The 15,928-nt window shown below is 34.6% G+C and overlaps 1 protein-coding gene and 2 long non-coding RNA genes across 3 annotated transcripts; 2 read left to right on the forward strand and 1 right to left on the reverse strand.

The window, feature by feature from the left end:
- The first annotated feature begins 3,161 nt into the window (after positions 1–3,161).
- Positions 3,162–3,803, forward strand: LOC118161631. Its single transcript, XR_004748110.1, has 2 exons — positions 3,162–3,213; positions 3,705–3,803. It is a non-coding gene; the product is annotated as an uncharacterized LOC118161631 (long non-coding RNA).
- A 4,406-nt stretch (positions 3,804–8,209) lies between these two features.
- Positions 8,210–13,316, forward strand: CCDC138 (coiled-coil domain containing 138). Its single transcript, XM_035335309.1, has 4 exons — positions 8,210–8,410; positions 9,274–9,387; positions 10,328–10,514; positions 12,464–13,316. The coding sequence occupies exons 1-4, from the start codon at positions 8,210–8,212 to the stop codon at positions 12,652–12,654; spliced, it is 693 nt and encodes a 230-aa protein (XP_035191200.1). The 3' UTR covers positions 12,655–13,316.
- Positions 13,317–13,634: 318 nt separating this feature from the next.
- On the reverse strand, positions 13,635–15,004 carry LOC118161628. Its single transcript, XR_004748109.1, has 2 exons — positions 14,867–15,004; positions 13,635–13,778 (listed from the first exon to the last, which is right to left on the reverse strand). It is a non-coding gene; the product is annotated as an uncharacterized LOC118161628 (long non-coding RNA).
- Positions 15,005–15,928: the final 924 nt, after the last annotated feature.

Raw genomic sequence — 15,928 nt, forward strand, 5'->3', positions numbered from 1 at the left:
ATGGGTCAAATGCTTGCAGTGTGCTCAGAGGACAGACAGACAGTAAGCATCCAAACTCGTGCTGCAAGGGAAGCTGTATCTTGTAAAAACACACACGAGCAGTCCAAGATTGAGGGAGACGGAAAGCTGGATTTGGGCTAGACACATAGTTGGGTTGGGGCTTCAGATGGGTCCTGGGAATCATTAAATGAATTCAGATTATCTTTTTTTCCTGAAAATGATAGAAAATCCCGAGTTGGAAGGGACCCGTAAGGATCATCAAGTCCAACTCCTAAAAGTCGAACCTCCTCAGTATCTTGCCATTTTAATGATCACTTTCTAGGATCAGGAGCCCTCCCAAACGTGAGGTGAAGATCTGTGTTCTTTAGAAGTTAAAATCTGGATGTATCTGGCCTTACTTCCTCCAGAACAACTTGTCCTGGTTCCTTTTAATGCAATTCAGGTAGCGTTTGGTGGTGCTGTTGATGCTGTGTTCTTCCTGAGAAACATTCTCCTTTAAGTTACAGAATTGTCCTTCTGGAACAAGAAGTAATTCTCAAAACCGATCTTTGGAAAGCTATTGCTGAGACTTTAAAGTGTAACACTTGCCTGAGAGAAAATGCTAGATTGGTTTCTCCAATGCTTTTTGTTACTTTGTTATAAAGCCTTATTTAAGAAAATATTGCAGTTGATTGCTTTTAAAGGATAGCAGAGAGAGGCAGTGAAACACAACTAAGATGATGAAAACTGCTTCAAGTCTGATCTTTTCTAATGTACGCTTAACTGATTTTGCATATAATCCAACCCTTCTGTCACTCTTGACATTCTGTCAATCCTGATTATACTAAACATGTTTGTGCTTTCTTGTAGGATTCAGGACCAGCGAAAAGAAATATCAAGGTGAAGGCTCCAAAGTATACAAAGGTAATACCAAACAATGGTGCTTGGATGTCTTTTTTGGGATAAACACATGCTGAAACTGTATTATTCCTACGTTTATTTTAAGTACTTTTATTTTCTCGTTTCAAATAAGTAGATATTCTTGAATGGGGGTTTGTGATATCTGGGAGCCAGCTTGGGAATATTAACTACTGCATGAAGAACACAAAGAATGATTGAGGAAATGTATCCTAGCCTTTCTGTGTTCAAGTCTTGCTTGAAGTAGTTGGTAGCAGTCCACATCATGTTGCATACATTTGACTTTAAATTAAAGATTTATTTCCAAAATTTAGAATGACTTTGGGTTTCTTGGGAAATGCAGGTTGCTACTGTATATGGACAGCAGGGAAAAACAATGTATTATTAGACTTCACCTACAGATAAATTAGTATATGAAGGCAAGCTGTAAAACTTCAGAAAGACAAATTTGGTCTGAAAGCTAAATAACACTTCCATTGGTTTAAGCTATTACAATTCTTTATTCATTTGTCAGATCATTTCAGAATTTTTTTGGTTCCTATAAGACATGTGACTATGTGACAAGCGTTTCTAATAAGTCCTTGTTGATTTCTCAATGTCAGCTTCTCAAATGCAAAATACAATTATTGTTATTTTATATGTTCTGCAGATATTAGCTTACTGGAAAAGACAGATGTGTCTTTATCCAAAAGTTCTGATTATTCAAAGTCAGAAATCAATGGAAGCAGAAGAGGTCTAGGAATAGAAGACAAGACCGTTAATTGTTCTGGAACTGATGCATTTCAAAATACAGGTATGTGTATGGAAACAGGTAATAAATACCGAGTTTCAAATATTGTGCAAAGTACAACACGCAATTTTAAAAGCTTCTAATAAGTATATTTCTGTTCAGTTCAGAAATACAATAATCAGTTAAAATATACTTTTAATATAGAGATTTAACCTTTCCTTTAATATGCTTTGTTCCTTTAGAATGTTTAGGAGGTCCAGACATAATGCAATGATAACATATGTTTTAAAAAGAAATATCAAACATTTATGCAATTGATTGCCAGGTGATTCTACAATATAAATGAATAAGCTGGTTTGTTTTTTTTAAGTAGCTAGCTGCATTAAGAGGTATTCTAAGTCTGTAAATCAGATGTCATTTGTCAGTATAAGTATTGCAAACTGGCCGCAGGTAGAGAAAAGAGGTGAGCTGTTGTTCAGTTAACTCAGGAAATTCTAAACATTGCGAAGATGACCAGCTATCATTAATTCACTCCAAATGTTTAAAGTGCTGCCATAATTGGAGCAGACTGCGAATCAGTGTAGCTGTGTCTCTTATGGAAGGTTTTAGCCTTAGAAGAATACTTGCTGAATTCCCTTGAAAGTGGCTACGGAAGTGGAGACAGACAGCCAACTAACCCTACTAGTAATACTAATAATACAAGTGCAGAAAACAGAATTTGTTTCCTTTCATGCTAATGGTTATTTCAGAAGTGCCTCCAACTTTAGTGTTGCATAAGTGGGTATCTGGATAGATACTGTAACAAAGGAGGTGTGTTTTTTGAGGCTATGTGTTTCTATGTGCTAGAAAGAGGTGGTAGGTATTGGGCTATCAGGAAGTATAAGTAAATGTTGAAGGAAGCTAGTAGTAGCGGCAGTTGCAAGATTGAACTCTTCATCGTTGCGTGGAAATTCTCTGATAGCAATAGAAAACCAAGTACTGCAAAATGACAATTCTTTAGTCACCCTGAGTGGAATTACCCTTCCACTCTTTCAATAATGATGCTATTTGAAAAGTTCTTGAAGTCTTACTTTACGTTGTCCTGTGTATCACGATGTTATTTGATAACGTAGTAGCCCCAAATTATCTCAGTAGTTAGCTGCCTTACCAGCTCTTTTCTACTAATTTTTATTCTTTGCAGGAGACTGAATATGGTGCCTGTTTCGTGGCATCTTCAATACTGATGTTGTAGTTAAAGAAACTGATAGCACTGCAGGGGGAACAAGTTCTTTGTTATGATTGTCCTTACTGTCCTGACTTAAAGTGGTTTGAATATTAGGCTCCTTCTTGCTTATTTGCTTATTGCTTTACTCCTTATTAATCTCAGAACAATGACGTTACCGGCTCTACTGATTTAGTCTCTACCACTAAAGAAGTACCACCAACTCCATCAGCTGATGAGGTGATAGCACACGTGGAGTCAGCTGAAAAGACAGATTCCACCACAGGTAATCTACATGCATTACAGGCTTTATCAGGTGATAACAAGACTGTGGATTTGACAACGAAAAAGGAAAGTGATTCAAATTCTTCAGAGTCAACACAAGGTAAAGTCAGGGGTAGGTATATATATATATATATATTTTTAGGAGCTTAAGTATGCTTTTTTGTGGAACAGTTTAATCTAACTGTTGTATTGAACAGGTGTAGTAGTGATATTGAATTTGAAGCATGAGTACCAATCTAGTAAAAACATGAAGGGGAATGAAAGTGCTTCAGTGTTTCAAATTCTGATATGCTCAAATGAGACTGCTACAGAGCAATGCTATTGGTTTATTGTTAAATGCCACGTGGGTACTTATCAAAGCTCTGTGGATCTGCACAGAAGTGGCATGCTGAACCGAACTCAGTCTTGAGATCTCTTTTTTTTCCAATATAATTACTGTCATTCTGAGAAGTGATGTGCAAACTTTAAATTTATGGGAAGGGAAGAATATTGTAGAGACTTCTCCAGTTTATTCTTATTGACTACATGACATTAGAAATGTTTTCCCTACAGGATTAGAAAAGCATTTGACTTTACCATCTTGTTTGATAGAAAACAAAATCATCTCATTTGGATCTGGCAATACCTCAGACTTGTCATTTGCAGATCTGGCTTCCAGAAACTCTGGAGACTTTGCTTTTGGGTCAAAAGGTGAGTTAAGCCTCTGAGACAGACACTGAACAGGACTTCTGCTTCATTAAAAATACCTTTGTGCACCAAACGTCTGCATGTTGTTTGAATATGTAAATTTGTGAATATTGTTATGTTAATTAGTGTGATTTTTCTTGGGTTTGGCAGGGAAGATTGAGAGCGGAGCTGAAGCTCAAGAATTCTATAATCAAGGTCTAATCCCAGTGCAGGTCAGTTAGAATTACAAGAAATTGCATGTTACAAATCAGAAGCTCCAGGTAGTAACTGTAATGGCCTCAGACATTTTGTAATGTTCAGTAATGTTACAAAGATTCTCACTTTTGACAGAGAATTCAGAAATCGTTAACTATACCGTTGTCATCATCCACCTCTTCCCCTAAATTACTTCACTGATTTGATAATGATGCTCTGACTTTGGTAGTGGTTAGATCAGAGCAGATATTTGCTCTGCTTAAGGGAGTTTGAACACAGTGCTATTACTCCAAGAGCTGTGCCTTGTGATGGAGTGTGGGCATGGAGAGAAACACCTGCAACCACTGCTTGTTGATGAGATTACTTCTGTATTTACCACTAAAGTCCTTTTTGCAGCATGATAACAGCCTGAGAGGGAGGCTTAAGAAAATGCAGTGGATGGCTGAATTCTTAGTGCAAAAGACAACACTTCTGAACAAAGAGCTATTTTCACATAGAAGATGCTCATAGTTTCTGAGAAAAGGAATGTTATTTTCTGAAAACATTTGTTTTATGCTCAGCTTCAAAGCCTCAGTGTTTTTTTTTTCAGAATCTGCTGGCATATATTTAATTATATTACAAATTTCCAGTGAAGGGGAAAAAAGACACATTCCTTGGTTTCTTTTCCAAGACACACAGGTTTTTGACTGTTACAAGTAATTGTCATTTCAATTTTCCTTTGTTGCTGTTTTTTGACTTTTTGCTTATAATTTAATGGTAGTTACTGGTATTAAATTATATTATAGGCTAATAATAATGAAAAATGTTATATTAAAAGATAACTATCTTGAGTTTCACAAGTTTTTTTTTTTCTAATTCAATGATACGTAACAAGTATTGGATACATTCCTGGACATTGCAGGACAGGTGTTTAAGTACAGGTGAACTAAAGCATCTTAACTATCAGCAGTGAATGGTTAGAATATTTGAAACATTCAAAAAAGGGAGAATTGGGTATATTTGTGGTTAAAATGGATGTTAAGCAAAAAAGCTAAGAGTAAACAAAATTTTTGACATTTGTTTTCATTCACAATTCTTTCCCACGTCTGACTTAACTGAGGAATTGAGAAGATCTAGGTATTTTCTGGAAAAAAAAATAAGAATTGTGGAATTACAAATGTGATCTTTTTGTCCTACTATTTTAACACTAAAATGGAACTTAGCTGAGAATTATTTCTAAAATACTCTCTTGTTAATCATGCTTTAAAATTTGATATTTCTATAGCAACATCAGACAAAAATAAACCAAATGAGAGAAACCTTGAGAACAGTGACTGAGGAAAGTAGTAGACTGAAGTCATCACTTAACTCTCTGAGGAAAGAGAATGAATTCCTAAAAAAACAGGCAAGATTAATTATTTCCTGTTATTAGTAGCTTTACAAGTTACAGTCAACAATTTTAAACATTAGAACAAGTTGTTTGCAAAATTACTGATTTTGTTTCTGTAAGACAGGAATTGTGTGAATGGTTGTAATTACTTTCTGCTTCATTTTCTAGTACAAGAAATTTAGTCTCTCAGATCTTTTCCAGTATTAAAGAAATTAGAGTTAGTCCTCTGACCCTGTAGCTGATTTTAGGAAAGACTAATTATATGCTCTGAAGCAAACTGAGATTGGATAAAGTATTTTATAATAGAAGCCACCCTGTGCTGAATTGCTCTGCTGATTCTCTTAAATAAAAAATAGCATGTGTATTTCTAATTTCATGATTACTCAGTATCTTCAGTTATTTTTAAAAGTGTTAATTAAAGGAATATTGTCTGTTCTTAAAGACACGTTGAGAAAGTGGTTCACAATAATACAGAGTTAAAGTTTTCTTCTCACTTGACTTAAATTTGACCTAAATGCTGACAAGCAAATTGCTACCTAAACTCTTGACCATGGTTCCTTCAGTGAATTGCACTTCTGATGCTCTTGAGGATGATGAAAGTCATCTGCTTCCTAGTCTCAGTAAAATCTTTGTCTTTCTCTTTTGTGCAAACTGAAGTATTCATAGAGGACTTGCATGATGAGCAGGATGTTTATTGCATCCATAGAGTATGTTACTTATATTTAAATGGAGGTTATAGTTTGCCTCATATTCTTTTCTCACAGAGCATGGTCAGTAACAGTGTCATTCTTTAGAGAAGAAAACTTTCAAGTTTCCAAGGCCATTAGACCATTCTTGAAACATGCACTCCATTTTTTTGTGTCACTTCTTCATGAAAAGTAATCAAATAGGTAGTGCCTATATACCTAAAGAGGTACTGTGCTTATTCTTCCCCTGTAAGGTAAAAGGTTGGGCTGCAAGTCAACAAAGGGCCACTACTATTTTATTTATCCTGGCAGAGGTTGCCTGGAGAGGTTATGGAGTGCCCGTCCTTGAAGATCTTTACAAGCTGCCCGGGTGTGGTCCTGGACAGCCTGCTCTGGGTGGCCCTGTTTAAGCAAGATGGTTGGACCAGATGGTCTCCAGAGGTCCCTTCCCACCTCGGCCATCCCGTGATTTGTTGAGAAAGTGGACAGTGATTTTGTTTCTATAACTGTCCATACTGAGAAGAAAAAAATTGAACTGGTAATCATTTAGCAATAACATAAAATGATTTCCATGTGATGGTTAAGTCAAAAAGCGAGTTTTGAATCTACAGATATTTGAATGTTTTTTGATTCTTTCAGTTAAATGATGCAAATGAACTGAAGACGATGATTGAAAATCGAGCAAGACGCGTACAAGCAGAGTTAGAGGATTTACAAGTAAGGTTTCTTCTTACAGGTACCTTCTTCCTTTATAGTTAACGAGTGAAATATAATTCATTGTTACATTTTATTGTAACAGAATCGTGAGTTTTTAATGGCACAGAAGTCCAAGGATTCAGAAGAAGTGGTGCACAAAAGTAAACCTGTTAAGGAGGAAAAAGAGAGAGGAGCATCAAAAAGTGTTAAGGTAAGGATTGGGCAAGGTGAAATATCTGTTTGAAAGACTTTAGGCAGTAGAACATTATTTTATTTTTCTAATTTCTAGCAGATTCATAATTTTTATTGACTTTTTTTAGTGAATTAATTACAGTAGGAATAGGGAGACGCTATATTAGGAGAAACAGGATAGTCAACTGGAAGAATAAAATACGTTGCTAAAAATGTCTTTTGGATTGTATATTGTGTATGTATATGTTTTTTACTTATTTAGCTATGTTTTCTTCTTCCTCTCATGTTATCTCTCATCTATAAATTATAATTATATTCTGCCTGCGCTATAACTGTTTCTTCTGCTGTGTCAGAGCAAATCTTAAACTTATTCTGGTTACTGCTACAGTACAACACTGTCCTTATAATAACACCAGCTGAAATGTAGTTAGAGAATTCATATAACAAATTTTAACTTTATAAGCCAGAGATGATTGTACTGCTGTTATACTTCGGAGAAATGGTCTTTAATGTGGGAAAGAATAAATGCAGTGTTCATATATAGTTCCAAAAGGGTCATCCTGTTTTCCTTAAAATACCTTCTTACATCACTTAATGAAATACTTTCTGTCTCCATGTTATTCCAGTCAGTAGCAAGTCCTCTGCTAGTACTCTGCCAACATTTCCTGACTGGTAATGACTTTCTCCCGCTAGAGGCTAAATTGAAATGAGAAAGATATTCACACCATTCTGCTTGATCTATATCAGATGCCTTAAAACTGTACTGTCCCTATACAGCCAACATATTTCTCTGTGTACGTAGGTTTTAGTGTACTTTAGTTACAAGTGATATATGAGCAGTATCAGTAGTTATAATTCTGAGTGAAGAGAAGAACAGTTGTCTGCAGGTAGATACAAGAGAACTTGTGAAGGTTTTAGAGAGCTGTTCATGCAACCTCTCTTCAGGAACGTCTGGATACCTTTCACAGAGTTTTTCTGTACAGTTGTAGTAGAGGGACAGAATGACAATTTCATGAAGTCTTTATTCTTCTAACAATGCTAATTACACAGTTAAAATTTAGCATTAGTAGATTGTATGAAATAAAGCAAAGGAGTGTATCAAATGTATCAAAATGAGGATTTCCACTTGCACAGATCATTAAAGATTTTCTCTCTCCTATAATTCATTTAGTTAGAATTATAAAATAGAGTGATTTTGTATGTGAAAATCTCTTTCCAAGTCTTTCATAAACATTTGTCTAAGCACAAAATAAAGCATGTGCATCTTACTAATGTACTCCTATATTTCAGTCTATTGGTATTGTGGTTTAGAAAATCATAAACTTGAAATAACTGATATTGTGGATGTATTGCAGTCACTACCGAATACAGAAGTTTACAACCTCTTAACTATTCTTATGGACTGGATCTCAGATGAACACCTTAGCAAAACAGGAATACAGGAAAACTACACTCTGGTAAACTGTAAGAAGGTAAAGGCATTTGAATTTGCTTAGGTTAAAATGTTAAGATTATTTTTATTATTTTTGTGAGTGTAACAGGTCAGCCTGTTTTATACATGCTTTGAATACATTATTTAAAAGAAAATGACAATTAATCCATCAGTATTAATTCCAACAGTGAGATACAATAGATAATTTGTCATTTATGAAACATACAGATCATTTTTAAGGAAATGTGTAGTGTTCAGTCTGAACTTGAGATTCCACCTGTCTTTCTATTTTATGTCACTTTTATCAGCTGATGATTTATCTCGTGTTTTATCCGTAATACTGTATGTAATTCCTTTTTTCAAAGGACGCGTCTAATGCACATCTAATATAAAGTGCACATCTAATGCACATCTAATTTAAAGTATTTTAGTGCTGATATTAGGTATTAAAAATTCAATTTATATCTTATAAAAGATGATACCATGCTATACTTATAATGCTGTCTTTCTTGGAATACCAAGGCTTGGAAATCAGTGACGTGTTCGGGAAATCTGCTTTTACTGTGTTTTTTTTTGTTGTTGTTTTTTTCATTATATTTAAAATTTGTAGCAATTAGGTAGGCTACAATTTGTAGCCGTTAGGTATTAGACTTCAGAATTTGAGCTCACACAGTGTCTTTCCACTTTTTGTGTAAACCTGTGTAAAATGTAAATTCAGTATATGTATATAATTCTGTTGCCTGTACCAGATCTGCCCAGTGAGTATTTGCACATGTGGTCTGTTAAACTCTGGGAATAAGTTGATTTTAGTTTAGTTTTTCCTTTGTTTGCTTTTTACTTGTGGTTAGCTTATACTGTAAGTTCGTATACTACATATAACTTTGCCATTCTGTATTTTTACAGCTTTTGCCTATGGTCACTGGACAGCTCCAGTGGATGCCATTTGTGGATCCTAACCTACATATGCCTGTGATTCAATTTATCTACTGGTCTCTAAGGCAGCTAGACACTGGTATTAATGTAAATTCCCAAGAGGTAATTTGTATTCTAAATGAGTATGAAAAGTAGATGTTTTCAGGGCATATATATAAAAGAAACTTTGCTGTCTTTGCAAAGCATAAAGTCTTACCACAGATACATAGCAGATGAAAAAATAATTCTCATCAAATTAACTTTCTCACATTCATTGTAATATTTTGCACCATGTATGTAAACATACTTTTTACATACATGTGTGATCTTTGTTGCAGTGGTGTCTAGCATCTCAGAAATTATATTTTACATATGTGCTTACAAAACTTGACCTATGAAAATTAATATATTTTTGTTCACTTTATGCATGAGATTTGCTGAAATTGATGGCAGTGTGGGGCAAAGTAGCAAAGGAATTTTGACTTCCTTGTTCTCTACTCAGTGTCTAACTGAATAGAACTGTAAGCTGGTGGTTCTAGTGCTAATGAGAAAATATTTTAAATGAGCATGTTATTAAGTTTGATTCTGAAGTAGTATTTCTGTACAGTTTGTTGAAAAGTCCAACACATCTTACCTGTACAGTATTCTTAAGGTTCATGTTTAGACCTTAATTCTGTAAATGCTTTTGTAGGACCTAGCTTCAGGCATCCTCACAAAAGAGTAGAGTGTAGTAGGCAGCGTTGATTAAAGCTGAGTTTGAACTGACTTTATTCTGGAACCAGAGGCAAATTAAATAACGTCAGCATATCAGAGGCCCTTTGACTACCTTGTCTCTTTGTGAAGTGTGTGTTGACAAGGCCCTGTGCTAATAATCAACTGCTTGTGGAATGCAAAGTAGTATCCCATGTACAGATTATATTGCAATACATGGTCAAGGCATTTGCTATTTAATATATAATCCTTAGGGGAACATACATATCTATGCATAGTAGACAGGATTTTCATGTATTTTAATGTTTATGCTAAATGTGCACATTGTTTGAAACAGCATGAAAGCATGATATCAACAATGGAGAGACTTGGAGAACTTTGTTTCAAAGGTGTCATAGATAAGGGAAACCTGCAAAAACAGTCTAAACGAAGTAAACCAAAACGCGCACTTTTCTTTAGAAGCCCCTTTATGCCTTTGAGGTTTCTGTCAACTTTAATTGTGCTTGTAACAGCAAAACGAGGTAAGTTCTTGTTTTTATTATGTCTTTTATTATCTTTTTATTTTTATCCTTTTTTAAATCTTATTTCCAGGAACGTGCCTGGATGAAAAACAAATGTACAAAATGCACCAGTTCAATGATACTGTAGCATCTGTAATGCCTTATTAGTGAAGGATGTTTTATTTGAATTTTACCACCTGATGATGCATAATATAGGGAAGCAAGTATGAAATTTGCTATTATGTCATAAGTTGTGTGGTCATTTTAATATGCTTTATTGTTGTCAGTGAGATCAACATTTTTTGTGACAAAGAGGAAAAGAGATGTTAGTAATTCTCTCAAGCAATCACTATAGCAGTGATTTGTTTGTCAAGATCTGCACTGCATATAATGGTACAGCTAATTGCTCTTCAGTAAACTGAAATCAGTAGCAAATTTCAAACAGTTCTAGAATTTCATTGTTTTGTCAAAGTTTAATGTAAAGCTCATACTCTGTCTAGCTCTTACACCTCTGCTGTTTCCCCTCTTCTCCTACCAAGTCTGTCACTGCAAGTGGCTACCCATAAACATTATCAACATTGAAAACTGCTACCAAATGCTGATGCAGTATAGTAATGTACTTTGTTAACAGGCAAAAGCAAACAAGGTCATACTTGTCTGGAGATATCACAGTTCTTAGTGACTTTTGCTTCAGTTAATGACAGTTACTCGACTTGTGCAACCTCCAGGATGCTGTAGCATCTCTTCTCAGCAGGAGTTTCTTTAAAAACAAAAAGGGCCTGAAAAGACAAAAAACGTTGTCTTTGAAGTGGTGACAAAAATACCGACCTGTGCAGTATTTATTCTAAGCACTACCAGTATAAACAGGATTTAAACATTCTGGAAGACCACCCTGACACCATTAATAAACAAATACAGTATTTCAGCCGTTGGAGGGAAGAATCAGTGTATTTTCAATTTCAGTATCGTATAGTTTCAGTCAGTATATTTTGGTGAAGCATGACGATTACCCTGAAACTTAAACTCACATTTCTAGAAATGTTTCATAAAAATGATGCAAATGAATTACAATACAAAAAAAGTACTTATTGCAGAGATTAACTGTAAGCAGATGAAAGCTGTTGATCAGAATGAATCAGTTTAGCTTCTCATGGTTGGTTTTTACTGCATGCTTATAGAACATGGCAAAAAATTATCTGTTAAATGTATGTTGAAAATTACCGTGTATGAATTTTCATCACTGACACAATGTCTAATGATCTAGTGATGATAAAGCAGCACGTTCAGTTTAAATATGTATCCTGTTTCCTTCAAGATGCTAATATCCAGCAGATGGCACTGTAATTTAACTTTTGCTATGTGATACATTTTTCCCATACTCTTAATTTTCTGTGCTCCGGATGATCAATGCTATTCCAAGATATTGAGGAAGATTTGACATCACGAAATTAAGAAAAATGAATTGAATTTTCTGAATAATTTAGCACTCTCCAAAATGGATGCATATATAATATAGATGTACTGAAACTTAACTACAGCTTTTTATGGAAAGGAATGCAAATAGTTGCTGTCATGAAAGTAATTGCACTTATTCAGATGAATTAGCCTTTTACTCCTTTATTAGAGGCTTCCCAGATGTTGGAACCAATATAGTCCCAAACTATGCAGCTTGTGATTTCTTTTCTCTCTTAAGGAAGAAATTAGAAAGGTTTCGTATTTGTAAATATATTTTGCTCAATTTGTGAGTTGTAGCTTGTCTTTTTTCCACTCACAACAATTTTTTAAGGCATAAAAATAGGCAGAGGATGCCTTTAAATAAATAAATAAATTTATTATTTTCAGCCATTTAACTTTTTTTATTAGTATATATCTGCAACAGTAACTCTTAGGATAAATATTCACATATTTGTGATCATCTAATGGAACTGTGATTATAGAATTTTTATTCCCCGTTTTCCATTATCTTTCAGTGAATTACCTGACTCAGGCATTTCAATCCCTTTGCGTGGACTTGAAGACAGATGAAGGAAAGACCTTATTTTTGCAATACGAATGTGTGCCTGTCATGCTAAGCCACTTAAATATATCCAGAAAACGTCTCCTTTCTGGTGCTCTTGATGCACTAGTTGAGATGGCCATGAACTCTAAAAAAAGTGAGTAACTGAAAAAAATATATATCAAGTTATGATGAAAATAGGTGAGATAAGCATAAATACTAAATAAAAAATAACGTGATGCTTCTCTGTAAATAAACTAACCTAGCATTAGCATTCATTTGTGTCATCTAAATTCATTAGAGATATAAAATATGTTTCTGAATTGTCCGTCTCTTCTCACTGTCAGCATCTGTGCTTTACATATTGTCCTGGTTGCTTTCTTACTGGTGTGATTTTTTTTGTTATTATATTTAGTTTAGCTTTTCTGTTTATTCCACTGGTTTACCTTGCTGATATTTTGCCAATGAGTATTTTTGTTTTGAAGTAAGGCTGTGCCAGGGCAGCCATTTCATGAAATGCTGTTAGCAGGTGGAGATTAAAAAAAAAAAAAACAAACAACTTTTATCTTTTTTTCCCCTAATATGAGCAGCTCACCCCTAGTCATTTTTCACTTTCAGATAATTGGAAATGGCACATCTGTAAGAGACAGTTATGATTCACTGAATTGTACTGTGGTGTGGTCCTATAAAAGGGTTAACAGTCTTTGTTCACAGTGCTTTTCCAGGTGATACAAGCAAAGAATCATTTGATAACAATCTGGATGAATGCAAAAGTAGTGAGCCATTTCAGTGTCATGTGGAGTAATCCTTGTTACTTTTCTTAAAATGAAAATTATTCACTGCTTTTTAGGACAGAAAAGGGGAGGAGAAGGGACTACAGCTATTTGTGAATATATATATTGTTGGCTTGGGGTATTTTGTTACCATGTACTATAGTGGTAAAAATAGAAAGTGTTTGACTTGGGGTGGAAAAACATTGAGTTAGAAGCCATTTTGTAGTGAGAAAAGTGGCAGAAAGATTTACCTGATGTTTTCTTCCTTTCAGACCATGTGGTTAGTTTAGTTTTTTTTACACAAGTATTTCTAATCATCATAATTTTGATTGGTAAAGTAACTGGGAGAGAAAAACCTAAGCAGGGTTGACGGTATCTGACATTACTTTGAAGATAAATTCCACTAACGATACATGTTCTGTTACCTAGCAGTAGTCATTTTGATATGCTAGATGCCCAGATTTAGAAGAATAATGGAGATAAATTGTGAGAAGTTCACATTTTGCCACGTTGCTTCTCAGGGAAGACAGACATATATGCAAAACCAGGGAAGGAGGACTAATGCTTATTGGAGTGACATATGATCGAGATTTTATTTTTCAGCAACTGGATATAAAGCCTCATGCAGAGCCTTTCTCTTTGGTATAAGGAATTGCCCATATACATGTTATAGTCAGATTCTGTTCTTTTCCAGTATATAGTTAATGTTTTCCAATAAATTGTTAATGATGGCAAGTAGTATTGTTGACAGGAAATCATAATTTCATACCTTTGTATGTTTCTTATGAACAAGTTACTAAAAGCAAAGTGGAAGGTGGATGTGAATATTCAGAGGTCTCTGTGTTAGACCAAAACAGGACACTATGCACAATTTTAAAACTGTATTGTTATGCAGCCTTAAATATGAAGTCATAAGTAACAGGCATGGAAATGTGTTACCCCCAAAAATAGCCTCTGACCAACAGGAGTCGAAGTCTATATTTTTTTTTTCTCTATGATACGCAATCCCTAAGCATTCTTTCGATTTGCTGGAATAATTTTCTGAGTCTATATGAGTATTCCAGTATTTTTGTTTAAAAACATTACTGTTACAGCTTATGTGATTAGAAACAGTGAGAAAAAAAAAATCTGTGCTTTTTTTCAAATGTTCTTTTTCATAACTTAATTTTTTTTTTGTGAAGTATTTTTATGGATTCAAATTTTAATTGTCCATGCTGAAAGATGAGTCAGATGGTTCTGACAGGCATATACCTGTTGTTACAGTAAGCAATAACATGCTAATGGTTCTTTCATTTCAGACCTATCTGAAGCCCTCTTGTAGGTTCTTTTTCCTGAAAAAAAAGATAATCTCATTCTCATATTCCAGAAATAAGACCTAGACTCCCTCATATGTATTCCTGTGCTTTGATAGAAATTGTAATAAGAGATTCTGAAGTGTTGCTTAAGCCCATTGACCGACTTGGTTTCAGCACCCATTTTTTTTCAGATTTTAGAGCAGTATCATTCCTTTTGGCTTCGTAGTATTTCTGATCCAGTGGGTGTCCAAGTTTCCCTTGCTAGTTCACACATCAACAATGCTGATAAGGCATCCAGTTACTGAAAACTTAATGTCAAATGTAACAGTTGAGGTATTGGTATCATCTATTTCCTATCAATATGCAGTATCTTAATGGCAAATTAGAATTAATAATCTTATTTGCTCTTCATCTTTACTGGCACACAGCTTTTCAGGTACCCCATCCCCATTTTCGTTCAGGTGTTTCACATCCAGAATCCTGTCAGGGGAGAGTCCTGACACCACTGTTTCAACTGGAAGTGGTGGAGGTCTGAAAGATAACAACATTGTTTGGTACTTTCTTTCTCTTTCTGTCAGTTTGTTATTGTATGTTCTTTGGTACTTTCCAGCTCAGGTTACATGTTCAGATGCAGTATCTTCTATTTTTCTGATTGTTACTTTCTTCTGTTAGCTCTTCTTTTACAAGGAAGAGAGGAATCAGCAGGTAGAGGTGGAGGAATAATTAATTCTTGAGTGATCTTTAAGCTATGAACCTGCCTGAAGATGGGTGTGATAACAAAACCTTATCTGATAACATTGTCACAGAAAGTAGATTTAATGCTTTAATAAACTTTGAATGCACCTCAAACATTGTGTTCAGTTGTACAAAACCAAATTTTAATACACTTTTTTTAAAAAAAATTTGACTCGTAAAACAATTGTACTTATTAGACAACTTTTCTCTGTAACATTCAAGGAAAATTAAGACCAATGCTACAGCTGAAGTAATTTTATAAAGGTTATTTTCCTTGAGGCTTTTTTTGGAAGTAGGTAGTATAATTTGTGCAGTTTGAATAACACCCGTGTATTGTAAGAGTTCAACTTTTATTTATATGTTTGCTTACGACATGATGTTCCAGAGTTACATGAATTGCATCTCAGGTTAGGTTTAATTATGGTTTAATATTTAAACAAAAATATATAAAAACATATTTAAATTGATTAAGAACTTCTGCTCTTATGTGGGGGGGTTGGGTGAGGGGTTGTTAGACCTTGTTAAAAAAGAGCAACTTTTCATACAATCTGTGGTGTTATAAAGGTAGTTCCTGGCCTCCAAGGTGTAGGTTTTTGTTCTGGTCTTTTCTGTTCATTGTAAACTTCTGTTCAGTCC

Source organism: Oxyura jamaicensis, chromosome 1 (assembly GCF_011077185.1).
Source record: "Oxyura jamaicensis isolate SHBP4307 breed ruddy duck chromosome 1, BPBGC_Ojam_1.0, whole genome shotgun sequence".
In the NCBI taxonomy this organism is placed as follows: domain Eukaryota; kingdom Metazoa; phylum Chordata; class Aves; order Anseriformes; family Anatidae; genus Oxyura; species Oxyura jamaicensis.